Source organism: Magnolia sinica, chromosome 10, assembly GCF_029962835.1.
Source record: "Magnolia sinica isolate HGM2019 chromosome 10, MsV1, whole genome shotgun sequence".
Taxonomy (NCBI): domain Eukaryota; kingdom Viridiplantae; phylum Streptophyta; class Magnoliopsida; order Magnoliales; family Magnoliaceae; genus Magnolia; species Magnolia sinica.
In genome coordinates this window covers 40,260,586-40,278,663 of record NC_080582.1, presented here as the reverse complement: position 1 = coordinate 40,278,663, position 18,078 = coordinate 40,260,586, and the positions used below count along the sequence as shown (strand labels likewise).

At 36.3% G+C, this 18,078-nt stretch overlaps 1 protein-coding gene across 4 annotated transcripts in view; it reads left to right on the top strand.

Annotated features, from left to right (window-relative positions):
• LOC131258324 (uncharacterized) overlaps positions 1-18,078 on the top strand; it is a 60,942-nt gene that overhangs the window by 38,926 nt on the left and 3,938 nt on the right. For all 4 annotated transcript variants that reach the window (XR_009178061.1, XM_058259571.1, XM_058259568.1 and 1 more), the window contains exons 7-9: positions 1,040-1,092; positions 1,447-1,672; positions 17,966-18,074. Coding sequence is in view for 3 of the 4 variants with exons in the window: in XM_058259571.1 (XP_058115554.1) it covers positions 1,040-1,092; positions 1,447-1,672; positions 17,966-18,074 (388 nt within the window). In the remaining variant the exon portion in view is untranslated. The remainder of the gene's footprint in view (positions 1-1,039; positions 1,093-1,446; positions 1,673-17,965; positions 18,075-18,078) is intronic.

Here is an 18,078-nt window from a genome sequence, read left to right as displayed (position 1 = left end):
AGAGTCTGAACAAAATTTGCCCAAGAAATATAGTTTATACAATATGATTTAAAATCAATTTTCAGATCCAAAGTATCAGAATCAGCATTCAAAATGATTGAAATCAAGTTTAATAATAATCAAACTAATTGAAGGAACAAAATATTGGAAGAAACTGATGTACATATGTAATAAACAAGAATCTGAAGTTGTAGAACAAACGGCAGCCTGAAAAATCCCCTATCCCACTTATCAGTGCCATCTGTACGGCTCTGCACTTTGTCCGTACAGTCCAAAACCTTAAAAACCCATAAATCTCCAACACCCCAAATCAGATAACCATAAAAATTTGTTGGATGATTCCTCTAACAAAACCGATCCACTCTGTGATTTTTGATTTTGGATCCAAAAGATGTACAAATCTAAAAAAAATCGTAGACCTCCTTGGAAATGATCAAAAACCCAGAAAAGGGCATATGTCCATGAATATGGATCCAAAAAGTCCGAAAATTTTACACATGATTTGGTTAGATGAGCCGGTAGAGACTGTCTAGTGTGCATGAGTTATCCAGGGTTCAATCCTTGGTAGTGTTACCTTTCCAAAAAAAAAAAAAAAAACACACACACACACACAAAGAACAAGAAAAAAAAGAAGAAGATTGGGACCACCAAACCGATTCAACCCCAAAATTTCATCTCAAACACACTCTGATCGACTGAGATCTGAAGAAAAGAGAGGAACTCATTGGGTTTTGTGGAAAATGTGTTACCCTATTCATAGATTTATGGTAGAGATATACTTCTCATAATGACATGCGAGATTGCAAAAATACTTTTAATATAAATACGTATGTATGAGGACAAGATACCCCTTTATGTTGCTTATCGTTCTCACAAGGTGATGCTACTGCTCTTCTTCTTCTTCTTCTTTTTAAACAGTGTTAGTAACTTGGCATGATCTGTGTCACAAGACATGCCTTCAACTGATCAGCATGTTTATTCAGTTTTAAGAAATATATCAATTGACTATCCTGTTATAACCTATCCATCCCTTTTGCAGAAGGCTTCTCGTGGCTGGTGTGAGAAGATGGTTGATGTTGCAGAAGATTCATCGTAAGGGCTAATACATTGCAGAATAGGGTATTAAAAAACTGTTCCGTAATAGGGTATTAAAAAACTGTTACGTAATAGGGTATTAAAAAACTGTTACTTACAGCTGTTACGGCCATTAACGGTAACAGTGGGAACCATTAGGCATTGTGGCTGATGCAGATTATTTATTTATTTTATTTTTTATAAGGCCATCATAGCCGTTATAGCCATAGCATAATGGTAATGGGTGGTGGCCATTATGGCCACCATTACCGTTATTGAATACCTTGTTGCAGAATTTTTCTTAGTGTAGATTCTGTGGGTTCTAGATCTATAATAGGAAGTAATGTGATATTTGCTACTTATCTTTGACAGGTTCCGTTTTGTTCTCTCTCCACAGCCTACACCTGCTACATTGCTCTATCTTAAGAGGCGTTGCAAGTGGGCTTCCGCAGAAGAACTAGCTAAACTTGATCATGTTGAAGTCTGCCCAAAAGCAATGGAGCTGACTCATGCCATTGCAAAGAGAATTAGTAGTGATGGCGGTGGGGCTCTTGTTATTGATTATGGTCTGAATGGAATTGTTTCGGATAGTCTACAGGTCTGAATTTGCTGGTTTTTGTCATATCTTACTTTTACTGTATGTCAGGTTGATAAGATTTATGGATTTGTTTTATCTTTCTTCATCAATGGTGTGGATTGTTATCAATAGGGTTGTGGCTGCACCTTGCTTTATTTTTTACTTCAATTAATTGCGGGAATGCTGAGGATTAGGAACTTATTGGAGTTGAAATGACTCGATTGAGTTAACCTGCTTTTCTGTGAAACTATGATGAAATACTCAAGGGAGTTGGGAACCATATCAAAATAAGAAGGATTCTGCGAGCCATCCCAAATTCTCTCCACATTTCTCCTTTTTTTTTTGGTCCCCCTCACCACATCTCGAGTTGCTGGTGTTTTGGACAAGTTGCATATGACTTGGCCGAATTGTGTGTGACTTTGGGTTTCATTAAAGTCAGATTTCAAACTCCATATTTCCAATTTCCTTCCATTTTCTCCCCCTCACCACATCTCTAGTTGCTGGTGTTTTGGACAAGTTGCATATGACTTGGCCGAATTGTGTGTGACTTTGGGTTTCATTAAAGTCAGATTTCAAACTCCATATTTCCAATTTCCTTCCATTTTCTAATTATTATTATTACTATCATTATTATCTGGTATCTTGAGTTGGAAAGAAGGGCTATTACTTTCTTGTGTGACTTTGGACATTTCACACCTAGGTCTGTTGAATTTTTGCTACTCTCATGAGGGATTGAGTATTTTATTTTGGGGTTATGTACATTGCTTTTCTTCATTTTGCTCGCTCTAAGGCTTTAAAGCTTTCAAGGGCAGGGTATACATAAGTTCAATTGGCATTTTTAGTCTTTTGTCATGGGTTGCATTTTCATGATTGGTAGAAATTTATGGGAAAGGGGGAAATTCTCATTTTGTTAGTTTTCGGAATTCAAAGGAGAATGTTGCAATGGGGTTTTGGAAAGACAAATGAAAGCACAATGTTCAAAATTATTCTCTTAATCTGAATGAGGATCGACACAATATATAGATCTTAAGTTTCTAGAATAAAACAAAAGCTGGATGGTTCACATAATACACCTTAGAACAAAGTAGTTGAGGATTATATTGCTGATGTCGATCTTCTTCGAATCGAAGAAGTCCCTTTACAATTTATCCTCAATGAAGAACATATGCCCAAGCAAATCTAGATCTCATTATAGTGTTGAGATGTAAATCCAAGGTTTGAGATCAACTCAAGAAGTGGACCACCCAAGTGATGGAAGATGGAGAATGGTCTCTCTTTCTCACCCCCTCTTTTTTGTCTCTCTTTCAAAACATGTGAAGGGGAGACGAGTGGGGACGTCCATTCTTTTTTGTGCAAGGCCACCCTATTCGCTTGAGAATATGATCTACGTATAGAGGAGGTTAGGGTTTTGGTGCTCCCACCAAGTCCACCCCATGCACTTCACTGTGCCTTAGATCATCAAAAGTGCACATACCACAGCTATCTATGCACCCAAATTGACCATATCCCTCCACCATTATGGCCACTTACTCTTGTCATAATCCCATGTAGGACGAAGAGGTGGGACACAAATAGATCATGGTAATTGGTTTTTCATTAAGCATGATAAAAACAAAATCAATGGTTGAAACAAAAGATCCAATGGTTGAAAACCTTTGAAAAACTATTTCAAAACTTTTGGAAGTGTGGACCAACAAAGATGGGCTTGGTGGAACCCTGTCAATCAAGATCTAAGCTACTAATAGGAGTTCACGGAGATGATGGATTCTATGTTGGATCATAAGAGGTTACTTATCCTCAATGCATGTACCCAATAACACCCGTATTTCAACCACGAGTAGTGGCATCAGTTGATGTGTCATAGCCATAACTAGACGTGTCAAAGCCATCATCTTAAGCCTTCCGTGTCCTCTAGTCAAAGGATGAGCCCAAGCTAGTGCATCATTAAGTTAAATCTAATCTAAGCATGATAGACCTCTCAGTTAGGAGACAATGCAATCCTCCAATACGAATATCCAATCGGGCTAGGTACTAAACAGCATATACTAATGAAATTTTGTACTCTTGTTTGGTGAAGGGCCTAAATAAAGATACAACAATAACTTGATGGTGGAAATTAAGCCATCTTGGTTCATGGCTAGATCAACAACTCTTGACCACAAATAAAATCTGGATGGTCTAATGTCCTGGAGTGGTTATGAAATTTAGGGTACTTAACAACTGTAGGGCATAACTCTCCCATGACCAAATCTTGGTTGATGTGTCCTCTACTCTTTCACCATGGAGCCAACTAAGAGTTAATCCAAAAGGGATCAACTACAGCCTATAAGAAAAATGTTTCCATGCATAATTATATCATAACATAAAGAAGAATATATGCATACAAGTTATCATAAGCAAATTCCGCTCTACAATGTGACTAGAGCATCCATAAGGTCTATTCATAGGTGTGCGTTATTATTTCTGTTGTGAAGCAGGGAAATTGTGGTTCTAAGCTTGAGTGTTGTAGCTTTTTCTTGAGTGTGGACAAAATCCTTCATGTAGTCTCTCATTCGCAATCTCCTTTGCTTGTGGACCTTTACGTGCTTCTACATTCTTATGTATGCAGTTGTAGCATCAAGCAGCCTAGCTACACTTGGAGAGTTGGGATCTCTCAATATGGTAGTGGAGCTATATTATTAGCTTGTTGGTTTTTAGGAGTAAAGACCCATAAAGAAGAAAGTTGCATTCAGCAAGTTCACTTGCATCAACAAGGATGGATACCTACAATGGTTTGAATAATGTTGTTACCGGTAAGTTTCCATGATCAAACTATGAATATTGGAAGATGTTCATGAATGATGGTTAGTGCATAGGAAGTGTCGATGTTGAAGAATTGTGAAACAACGAGGAGATGGAAACCAATATGCAAAGGCTATTTTCACTGTCAATGGCATCATCATCTTCGTCATCATCTAACCCTTATCATGATTAGTTGGGACGGCTACATGAATCCTGTTCCACCATTCCACTTTATCACTGTAATAACATGATATATATATATTTTTAAAAGAGCATCTTGAAAGCATACGTTCCCAAAAATGAGTGCGGAAGATGCTAGAAAGCTTAGGTATCTCTTCTTTTACAATGCTAATTGAGTTTCTTTTTTTTCCTTTCTTTCTTTCTTTCTTTCTTTCTTTTTTTCCCTGATTGGAAATTAATCAAGAGGATGAGGTTGAGATTGTGATGGAAGCATTAGAAAGTTACGAAATTGTGAATAAGTTGGTGAAAGAAGGTAAAGTCAAACAATGCCTTTGGGAAGTGACATGGTGGAGGGAGTCCATGACCTAAAATTTGATGGAAGAGGAGACTTATTATTAGTGTGGATTTTTTTCAGTCAACTTTGTGATGGAGATCAGTCAACATGCTTTGGTTGTACAGAAGGTTGACAAGGTTGAGACATTGAGCCTGTCTTGATAGAAAATGGGCTTAGGATTTTTAAGATGTCTCTTCGACTCTTTAAGCTTCAAATAGGCGGGAGAACATAGAGTTTTCAAGACCTCACATTTGGAATTGGTATATACTAATCTTTTGCTCATGTTCGAATTTTATTTATGAAAAAACATGGATGTTAGATTGGAAACATGTGATTGATTTTCCAAGTCATGTAAATTATGGATTTCAGAGGTAAAAGTTTGCCTTTGGTTATCTGTGCTTACGATGGAAGTGACATAGTTACATCAATAAGATGGATTTTCAATTGTCGGTGGTGAGAACCATGAAGGCTGCATAACCTGAGTGGATATAGAGGTTTTTGAAGAATAAAAAAAACTTCCATTTTGGAAGATTGTGTTATGCAGGTCCTCAAGTCATGGATTTTCAATTGTTTATATGATCACTTCGATAGAGGGGGGGTTCTATATCTCTTTGGACTCTAATGTAAGGATGGCTAAGTATCAAGAAAGTAGTTTGTTTGGACATTTGTGAATGAATTTAACATGTTGGCCATGGTTCTGAATTTAACATGTTGAACGGTATTGGTCACTGTATCGGCCCTTTGGAAAAATGATACGATATCGGGGTCGTATCGGTCCGTATAGGTCAAAATTGTTTTTTTGAAGCAAAAAAAAAAAAAAACAAAAAAGAAAAAGAAAAAAAGAAGAAGAGATATTCAAGAATTTATCATTTTGTTTAGTGTTTTGACCATGTATTCAATGGTGTATCAGACCATTCTTTGGTAAGATTGCTGCCATGGCGGGTTGACGTACTGTCAGTTATGGTGTTTAATTCCCCCCCCCCCCCTTTTTTTTCCATATAAACTATTGATATATGTCATAAATTGATATCATATATTGCTCATAGCCTAATATGATTATATATAGACTATTGGACTATTTAGTATTAATTATTAAGTGTCTAGGAAGTATCACTAGTCACTATTGTGCTTGCTTGGAGAATGTGCATGTAACAATGTAATGTAAGCGTGGAAATACTTAGTACTTACTAATTTCCTTAAATGTGATTAATCTCTAAACAAATAATTTTCTTAATAAAAACTCACCAATTACCTCACCCACCAAAATGAAAATTTTGTTGGTTGTGGTTAGTCGACCTCTATGTCCTCATAATTAGTGTTTTAAATATCGATGATATTAGCCAACATATCTCACGATATATCTTGTATCCCACTTGTGTGATATGAAACACACAAGCAATATTTTAAATATCGACGAGTTCGCCGGATATATCCCATTATATATCTTGTATCCCACCTGTGTGATACGAAACGCAAAGATAGTACCGATATATCCCACATGTTCAATTCAGTAAGCATTTTCAATTTTCGATCCTTTTTTTTTTTGTTGAAATTATATTAAATCAGTGTCGAATGGTTATAAATCCATTGGTTCTTTATATTTCGCATGAAAAATCATGGAGATGGAGCTTGATTTTGATATCCATTGGTTCTTCATGTTCTCCATGTTTTTTTTCTTTTTTTTTTTTGAAATTTTCCTTTAACTAGCTATCAATTGAGACCAAGGTGTTCCGTATCCGTTACGATACGCTCGTAAAGGCGGATATGTATAGGTAACAGCCATGATCGTTACATGATATAGGGGTGAAACGGCGTAGTTGATTTTTTGAGACCATATCAGCTGTTGCGGTGGCTGTAAAGGCTGTTATGGGGCATAACAACCGTTACTCCCATTAACAGTCGAAAAACAATCACTTTTTTTTTTTTTTCCTATTTAAATTCATTTCTCCATTTTTTATTTTTATTTTTTTATTTTTCACTTTTCTCATTCCAAAAACTCTCCTAGATCATTTTACAACAGGTTTCAACCATCTTACTATAACTTTTAAGATTAAAACTGTAGCTTGAAATGATTTGAGTGAATAGAAGCTTGGAGGCCATTTATTTATGCATTTTTTTTTTCTTATTTCTAGTTCTAATGCTTGATTGTGATGTGTGAACATTAGAGACATAATCATATTTAAAAATTCACTAGATAGCTCGATACAACGCTCTAACCAAAGAGTGGACCGTTACACTGCCATAAACATGTTCAAAACAAAAAATGAATACATATTTGAAATATTTACATTATTCTTGATTTTCTAAATATTTTTCAGAATTTTTTGGGCAAAAGAAAATTTTCAACTGTTACGGGGGTCGTAATGGTCGTTACGCCCCCATATCAGCCATTATAGCCGATACCCGTATTGGTAATGCGGTGACCGTTACGGCCGCCATTACTGATACAGAATACCTTGATTGATACTAATTTCGAAGTATCTAGGAGTATTTGATGAAATGATCATCACATGCATTCAAATTTCAAAATTTGAGTATAGGTGGTTCGATTTGGCAAAAATTCAAAAATTCCCCAATTTCTCCCAAATTGTTTGCAATGTTGCACTCCAAACATGAAATCAAGCATGTATGAGGGCTGATATACTAATTTGTCAAGTCTTTGTCAAAATTTTTAATTGAAATTAATAAAAAGCTTTTTTTTATCGAAATTTCCCTTCAACTAGCTGTCTATTGAGATTAATTTCGAAGTATTTAGGAGTGTTCGATGGAATGATAATCACATACACTCTAAATGTTATGCATTCAATTTGAATATAGATGCATTAGTTTAGTTAGACAACGGATAGCTTAGGACCCTATACAAAGGAAACCTATTATGTGCACTTAAAAGTATATATTAAGGTCTTTTTTAACAATCCCTGAAGTTTCGTTGAGAAATTCAACAAATTTCCCAATGTTTCCCAAAAAGTGCGATAAATTACCTGATACAAACAATATATCTTGTGTGACAATTGGTATGTATTTGTATCCCAAGGATTTGATACGTAACGCGATACCAATATTTCGAACACTACTCGTAATCATCCGACTGCACCTGTGGTTGTGCTACAGGTGCTGGTGCTACATATCCATAATAACTAGAGCCGGATGGAAAGAGTAGGTCAACAAAACCCGAGGAAGACTGATCCTGACTAGGAATCGACCTTGATCCCGAGTAAGGATATCAACCGACGCTAGATGAATAGCCATATTGTTGCTCTGAGACCGTGATATTGATGATGAATAATTTGGATTTGGATCCGGATATCCATATCCATATGGAACTTGTTGATCAAGAAGACTACTCCAACACAAAAGTGATGCAACAGGCTCTGTGTATCCGCAACCATATCCATGATGTCCGGAAGCCATCCTTATGTTCCGGTGTTTCATGAGTGCCACTGGTGCTAGCCTCTCCATGATGCTCCTCCCCCTTGTTGGCTGTATTGTGGCTCAGTAGACTCATAAGTCCAGTCTTGTGTACCACATCAGTGCTCATTAGCCTCACGATGTGTTGATAGTCGTATGGTGTGCTGAGAGCAACACTAGCAACAGTTGCACCACCACCACCACCACCACCACCACCACCAGCACTACTATGGCTATCAGTATGAGTCGTACTGCTACTACATTGACATTCGCCATCTTCTTTAATAATAGGATCTGGATGGCTCTGAGCTGTTTTTGTAATGAGTTTTGGGTATTCAAGTTTCTCACCTTCGGCTGCTTCTTTATCATTCTCCCTTTGTTCAAGCCATGGAAGAAGATGGCTATTTTTCAGCAAATATATAGTCCAAATTTATTGGACAATAGTGTGCTTGGTTGTTAGCTTGCCTACTTGATTTCTTCATGTTTTTCATATGCAACCTCACATTGTAGTGGATAAATACATTTTTTTGTACCTTTTAATTCCTTATTAGATTCCACTGCTTAATGTGTATGCGAGCGAAAGTACTTCAATTTCTTTCACAACAAGTAGGTGATGTACACTGATTCAAGATCATATTGCGATATTCCATAGAGTTGGGTGCACTTTCTCCATAATTGACCCACCATTGAGTTGCATAGATAATGAAGAAATATATCATATATTAATTATTTAGCTTATTAAATTGGTAAAAACATACTTTATAGTTTATACACCTACCTTTCTTAAATCTTACAAACTCATTGTAGTTATAAATTATATTTGGATTGGTATTGCAACTCGTGTAAGTGGATCTCCAAAGCTACCCATTGCCACTTCATACATCTCTACTTGTGAAAGAGTAGCTAATAATAAGTACCATAAGTCTCAGACTCTACACTACAATCTACATATGTGACATACGTAATGCATTTCAAAATACATATTTGTAAATAATGGTTAACTTCATTAATAGCATCAACTTGCCGGCTAATGTCTAGCTCCAACCTTTTTATGACATTCTTCAAGCCAATAGTAATCTCATCATCATCATCATCTTCTTTATATGTAGTCGCGTATCGGAATTGTGGGTTTAGGATGAAGCCTACAAGTTCATTAAAAGAGAGAATAATAGAACATCTCATTAACTAAATTTACAAATATGCATTTCGAAATGAATAACTAAAATTTTCCATAGTTCATGAAGAACTGAACTAAGAAAAATGAATAACTAAATTTAATCACTGTAACTTACGTTTACTTGCTGCGTGGAGATCATGGTGAAGCTGTTTATTCCAACGCTTATCTATTAGATTCCAATAATCTTTGTAGTTATTTTGAACGTTTAATAGGCAACTTTGCTCTGTCCATAACTTCTTCATGAAGAAAACCCATTTTTAGCCTATCGTCGCTTTCCACTAGTCGAAGAATCTTAATCAAAGGTTTTACTACTTTCATAATTTCTAGAACTTTCTTCCAATATTTGTTGTCTCTTATAATCGCGCACATATCTCCATAGGCATGTTGCTCGTCTTTTATCCATACTTCGAGTTGATCCATTGTTGAGATCAATGTTGTTAAATTGCATATCGCATATGCGACTGCATATTTATTTTTTATTTTTTTCGAAAAACTAAAAAAAAAAGGAGAAAAAAATGTAAAAAATCTAAGAAATTAGGGGGAACTTTCTTGAGTTAATAGATATCTAATTTTACATATTTAAAATACATTTGAGAGAAATAAAATCAATTAAACAATGAATTGAGTATACATTAAGTCATCAACATTCTAGAATTAAGATTATTGTGTATGTAAGAGAGAGAAATGTAGATTTTAGAATGAGAGTGCTTGAATATTGAAAGTTGAATCTTCCTTGAGAGTGCTTGAAGCTTGAATCTTGATCTTCCAAGGGAGAGGGAAACTTCTTTTCTTAAATGACCTTTTTGCTTTAATCTTGTAAAAAAGTCGGAACTAGGAACTTGGATGTTGGTAGTTGGAAGTAGGATAGGAACTATGTAAGAGAGAGATTAATTGCACTGGGAAGTAAGAATGTAAGAGAAAAAGAGAGTTAGAGAGTTTTGAAGTGAGAATGTTGCAAATGGAGGAGGTTTGGATGTCTTTTTATAGGCGAAAAGGTGTTTTTCTTTTTTGCAAAAATAAAAAAAATAAAAAATAAAAAATAAAAATTTATGGATGCCAATATGCGATCTCATATGTTGTATGCGATCGCATACATCGCACATATGCCATCATGTCATATGCGAAATGCATGGGAGAATTCACATATGTGATCGCATATGCGAATATGTGATCGCATTTAACAATAGTGATCGAGATGCAATCATCTCGCTAAGTGCTCCTCTATGATTTTACAAACTCTCCATGGCTATAAAATGTGTGGTGAATCTAGACGCTCTAGGCCTCACTAGCTCTCACCCGCCTGTGAATTTCTTCATAAGGGCAATTATTTAATTGTGATTGTAAATATATATCGTGATCAACTCGCCTTTTCAACAAGTACTGACACATTGCCCTTCTTCCCAATATCCTCAAGGATGAGATTAATGCAATGTGTTGCACAAGGTGACCACAATAGATGATGCCTCGTCTCTATAAGCAATTTTCCTACCACCTTATATGATGCCTCATTATCAGTGACAATTTGCATCACATTACTCTTCCCTCTTTCTTCCATCATGCTATTCATCATGTTAAGGATATAATTAGCATTCTTCACTTCATGAGATGAATCGACGGCTCTAATAAACACTATACCCAAGTAGGAGTACACCATAAATTTTATCATACTCAATTTGGTTGGGCCAGTCTAACCATCACACATGGTTGTGCATCCTCTACTCGTCATGAGCCCATATTCTTCACAAATGCTTGTACACTTCATTTCAATGTGTGAAAAAATGTTTACATATCAACCGCAATGGCCGATACATAACGGTAATGACGCAAAACGGGTCTGAAATAGGGACCCCCAGCTTTTTTGGATGGTAATGGCCATTACGGTCCCATAATAGTTGTTACACACAACAATCCTAAAGAAAAAAGTGGGCAGAAAGAAAAAAAGAAAAAAAAAACAACAACACACCTTCTTCTTCTTCTTCTTGGGTTGCGACGGCAGCAACAACTGTTCTTCTACGTCTTTCTTCCCCTGTGGTGCGGCCCTCTCCCTCCCTCCCTCTCTCCCTCCCTCCCTCTTTCCTTTTCGGTTCTCTCTCCCCCCCTTTTTTCGGTTCCCTCTCCTCTCTTTGGTCTTTAGAAAAAATGAATGGACTATGTGGCTGCGAAAAACTTTTGTTTTTTTATTTAAAATACTTTGGAGCATACACAGCTCAGTGCACTTGCACTGTTTTGGTGCGTGGAGCCCACCTTGATTTATGTGTAGTATATCCATGCCGTCCATCAATTTTTCCAGTTCATTTTAGGGCATGGTCCCTAAAATAAAGGGATCCAAATCTCAAGTGGACCACACATAGGGATTGAATGCCCACCATTAAAAACTTCCTAGGGCCCACTATAATGTTTATTTCTATGGCCCACTATAATGTTTATTTGCCATCGAACCTGTTGATAAGAAGACCTGGATGAAGGGAGAACATGAATAATAGCTTGATAAAAAATGGTCCTGATAATTTGTTAATGGTGGGAATTCAATCCCTATTGCGTGGTCCACTTGAGATTTGGATCTACCTCATTTTTTTGACCATGCTCTAAAATGAATTGGCAAAAAGGATGGACCGCATGGATATTGGATATACAACAAAGGTATCAAGGTGGGCCCCAAATTTAAGTTGTCACTCACTAGTGATTCACCTAAGTTTAGATCTACCTGAATTATTGGACCATGCCTTAAAATGAGTTGGCAAAACATATTGACAGTTGGACATACAAATACATCAAGGTGGCTTGCCTCACCCACTAGTGGTTCACCTGAGATTTGGATTTGCCTCATTTTTGGACCATGTGCTAAAATGAGTTAGCAAATTGGATGGACGACATGGGTATATAATACATACATCGAGTGGACCCCACGTAAATGGCCCTAAAAAATCATACATGAGGCATGTACCAACTCAAAATTAAGTAAAACTTTTGGACCATTGTTGCTAAATCACAATCCCAAAATTAAATTGTTTGAACAATTTTCTCCATTAATTTGCAAGCACTTGTTTTTTAAATCAGGACTATTTGCTATTTTTCATTCTTCATTGTCCAATAAATGTCCAATAATCCATTAGTGGGATAAGTGCTAATAGATTGCTTGAATTTGAGACTGATTTGGGGCATCGAATGCTCTTCCAAATTAGCCCCAAATCGGCAATAATATTTACTCGAATTCAATTTTTATTTTTTGTTAAGATCTATGGGGGAAATGATGTCAAATTCTTAGGTATATGAATTACATAATAGGACACAAAAGTCCCTGAAGAGACTCTGTATATTGAAATGAAAATGCATGTGAGTTGCAAGGTATGTAATACACCAATACTATAAATAATAGTAGAACCTGCAAATATGAGACGTTTTTGTATCACATTCGTTGTAATAAATTTATATTGATATCATATAGTCGGAAAATTAAATATAAAAGTTTACGGTCAATTCTAGGTTGTCAGGTTCATAAATCTATCAAACAACCCAATATAGCATTCTCACCAAAGATTGGATCGTTAAACTGCCATAAATATGTTCGAAATTATAAATGAATCAGTGTTTTCAGTAGTGTGTACCGTATGCTACGTAGTATACCGTAGCGAAAATGCTACGTAGCGTAATTCCCTGGAAGCGTAAGCTACAGGTTATATAGCGTAAGCTATAGTGCATGTAGCGTACGCTACAGGGTATGTAGCATAAGCTAGAGTGCATGTAGCATACGCTACATGTAGCGTAGCCAAGGTGTTCCGCATTTGTTACGATATGCCCGTAAAGGCCGATATGTATAGGTACCGGCCATGACCGTTACGTGATACGGGGGTGAAACAGGGCGGTTGGTTTTTTAGGACCGTATCGGCCGTTACAGTGGCCATAAAGGCCGTTATGGGGCATAACGACCGTTACCCCTGAAATGGTCGAAAAACCACCACTTTTTTTCATTTTTCTCCCTTTATTATTATTATTATTATTATTATTTTATTTTTATAACTTTTCTCATTCCAAGAACTCTTCTGGATCATTTTACAACAAATTTCGACTACTCTTAATATAGTTTTTAAGATTAAAACTGTAGATTAAAGTAATTTGAGTGAATAGAAGCTTCGAGGGTTTTTTATTTCAAAAAATTGAAAAAGTAGTATTTATGCCTTTTTAATGATTTCTAGTTCTAATGCTTGATTGTGATTTGTAAGCATTAGAGACATATAACCATGTTCACAAATTCACCAAACAACCCGATACAACACTCTCACCAAAGAGTGGACCGTTACACTACCATAAACATATTCAAAATAAAAAAATAAATACATATTTGGAATATTTACATTATTTTGAATTTTCTACATATTTTTTCAGATTTTTTTCAAGTAAAAGAAAATTTTCAACCGTTACGGGGGTCGTAAAGTTCGTTACGCCCCCGTATCGGCCGTTATAGCTGATTCCCGTATTGGTAATGGTGGTGACCATTACGGCCACTATAGCCGATACAGAATACCTTGAGTGTAGCATAACGTGTAGCGTGGATAGCGTAAGCTACCTGAAATCTCATTTTTTTAAAGTGTTTTTTCTATTTTAGTTTAACACCTATTTTAAAATGGTGATGACTTATACCTATAACACATGACACTACATTAAACTAATCCGGACCATCCAAATTGTGGTCCATATCGTAGATAGAGCACTTAGATCAATTTGGACCATCCAAATTGTGGTCTATATCATGAATTTGTGGTGTTTCAATAAAAAAGAAGAAGAAGTCACACTTAGAGATGTCTAAAGGCAAAGAGAGAGAGAGAGAGAGAGAGAGAGAGAGAGATTTTGCATGGAAGTAAGTGGTTGATGATCTAGATTCGTTGTCAAGAACTCATGGAAATTATGCATTTTGTAAATTTTATCATATTTTCTATTATTTTAATTAAAAATATTAAGGGTTGTGTAGCTTACGTTACATGCTATGTAGCTTACGCTACACACTATAGAGGGCCAAACGCCACGCTATGCGCTACACGCTATTTAAAACACTGAAATGAATGCATATTTGGAATATTTGCAATTTTTTAGATTTTCTGAATGTTTTTGAATTCTTTGGAGTAAAAAAATAAAAAATAAAAATCGACCTATACAAGGGCATAATGCCTGTTGTGCCCCCCGTTTTGCCTGTTACACCGATTCAATTTATCCTTAACGGTGGGCACCGTTATCGCTACGGAACACCTTACTTTATTTGAATACTTCGAATTATGTCATAAGAATTAGGGCTTTAATCCCAGGTCCTGCATCAACTGTTACATTCACAAACACCTAAAGTATAGGCAATCGACAACATGTGGAGGAATACTATTGTTCAAGAACAACTTTGTGGCTACCTTTCTAACATTATCCACAAATTTCTTTTATCATATGTGTTTTAATTTCTTTTGTGTGTTATTGGCATTTCTAAATACTGTCTCATCACCAAGAGGTGCCTGTGGCTCCCTCTCCTCAACAAGATTATGGGCATGGGGGGTTAGGCTGGGAAGGTTGCAGCTCTTGCCGTTGCATGCTAAATGCATGACATAACCCCACCCTGACCCCTCCAAATAATCCCTTGCTGTTATGCCCACTACCACTACTCTCCCCACCACATCACAAACTAAACCAGTCCTCCCAAACATTTGATGCGACTCCGTGACTCCTTATCCTCACGTTGACATCGTAAAAGTTCCATTCTCGCAATCGTCATCTCCTTGTCCGAATCCTCCCGACTCACTGTCTTCATCAACCAGCTGCGTAGGAACTCCAATCACCTCTGCCCTGCATGTATCAAGTGTAGCCTTCTTCTCTTTCTCCCTCATCGCCTTTTTACCTTTGATTTCTTCTAAGTTTTTCATCTCCTCCCTTATTGCCCGAGGGACACTTGCACACCTTGATACTTGACTCTTTTGATGGGCCAAGTGCTGTTTTAATCGGGTTATGCCCCCCGCTCACAGTCCTGTTGCAAAATTTGCATATAATTTGTTATCTATTCCCACCTATCCTTACCCCATACTTCTACCCCACATCTTCTTCTCATTCCCAACCATCCCCAACAAATACAACAATTGTCAAATTCAATACACAATAGTAGACTAGACAAGGCAATGCCTTTGCAGTTCACATAAGCCACAAAGCAACAAACACCACAAGAAAGAAAATGTGTTATCAATTTGCATCAACTAGGAAATTAAACATATATTTAAAAAAAATAATTTTTATAATGCATCATTAACTAATTACAAATTGAATTTGAAATTTTGAAAAAAGAAATCTTAAAAATCAAATAAAATTTTGATTTTTCTTAAATATGGTCCCTAACTTCGATTTCCCCGCGTATCATATCAAGCCGATACGGATACAATACAGCCGTATTGGCCGATATGATATGGATATTCCAATCCATGATGTTGGCATGACGAGATTCCCATGTAGATCGAATATTTTAGCTGGTGTAGATGAAAGAAACAATTCAGATTTTTAACCTTTTGATTTTAAGGAATAGTGTTAGGTTTTGGCATGTGTGAGAAATGATGAAGTCGTCATGCTTTGTTCCTAATGCTTTCTTTTTCTTTTCATGATGTGGATCATGACCACATTTCAAGTTTTCTTTTGGTTTAGTTTGAAGAAAGACAAAGTTCAGAACTCATGTTCAAGATGGAGATTGCCCCTTTTGGATGGAAGAGATGAAGGTGATGTAGGAAAGTGGATTGTGATCTTTCTCCTTAATATTAAGGTGATATCTGAAGGAGAATTCAACATTGAAACATTTCTTATCATGCTCAGGAAGTTGGTGATGGTTTTGCTTAATCTTTCCTGGAATTGGTTCTTTGCTATGTACAAGATAGAGTATGATGGAAATGCCACAATTATGCAAAAAGGGGGAGTTTTGTGAAAACAGTAACTTTGTTAGACTCAACCAATTGCAGAAAGGATAGGCACCATGTTATTATTTTTCTTACGAACTAGGGTTCAACCAGTGTTCGAAGTATCGGTATCGCTACAAGTTTCACTGGCCAGGGATACGGAAACAATATTGATGTCGTCGATAATATCGCTGATAATCGGAAATGCGGGAAACATAGGAAAAACGGTGGAATTTTCAGCAAAACTTCAGGAGATGTTAAGATGTACATATTTGCATATTTAGAAATAAAAAAATTGCAAAAAAAATACATACATAACAAGTTTCCATTTAATGGGCCTTAAAAGCATGTTTTGTTGTAAGAAATACCACCCATCTAGCCTATTTAACCATCCAACCTTCCAGCCAAACATCCATCGATATTGCAAAATATTAACAACACATGATATTTCACCAAGAAATCATCAACAATTGGAAAGGAAATGAAAGATTGTGATCTCAATATCGAGCATGTTGCGATATCGATAATATCGAGATATTATCAATGACGAATTGAACATTACATACAACCATGTGCCCATGAAAAAAAATTGAAATAAAAATTTACTATTGAAATATCGTCGATACACTTATGATACAAGCATTACCTATAATTTACATAGTCGAAAATATTGGCGATACATTGGCGATATTGATGCATTGGCAACACAAGCAACACCTAGAATTTACATAGCTGAAAATATTGGCAATTACATTAGCGATATTGATACGTTGTCGATACTTAGCGATACATTTCTAATACCTGAATTTTTTGATACTACTAGCGTTATCGTTATCGCTACCAATGTTATCGGTATTGTTGAACTGGAGATAAAGATAATATCGGAGATGTTTCGATAATGCTGGAGTTGATTCGAACACTGGGTTCAACACATCTCATAACATAATGAGTTCCTGCACAACCTGAAATCGAGCTAGTCTCTTTCGAATCAAAATCATGACTTATTAGAAGCATGGATTGACTTAATGAATCTACATGGATTTTATTGAGTTCTCTCTTGATTTAGTCAATTCATAAATTAAAGAGTGGTTTGCTTGAATCTTCCCAACATATTGCAATATGACACGTCGGGACTCTAGTCATTGAATTTGGGCCTTTTTTGATGACCAAAACCATTTATTTGATAGGGCTCCCCTTGGATGGGTGATTCCTGAAAAAACACTCTTGGATGTGAGATTTCAACCCTTCATTGATACAAAAGGTTATGGTGATTGTTAATGTTCACAACAAAAGAGCCAAATTATCAAAGGGTCAATAATCCAATTGAGAGCTTTTATTTGTTGAATTCCACCATAGAAAGTGAGGATTGTCATATAAATTATTTAGATAATTGGAAGATGACCCAGATTCAGAGGCTAAAGCCCCAATGTATCATACTGCAATACATCGGGTTTTATTCGCGCAAACTTTTGAAAACTTGCTACGGTTTATGCTTTATGTTTGATGGTTTTCTTTTACCTTGCATGCAGGCTATTCGGAAGCATAAATTCGTGAATATACTAGATGATCCTGGGTCAGCCGATCTCAGTGCCTATGTTGACTTTGCTTCTATCAGGCATTCTGCAGAAGAAGTTTCAGGTTT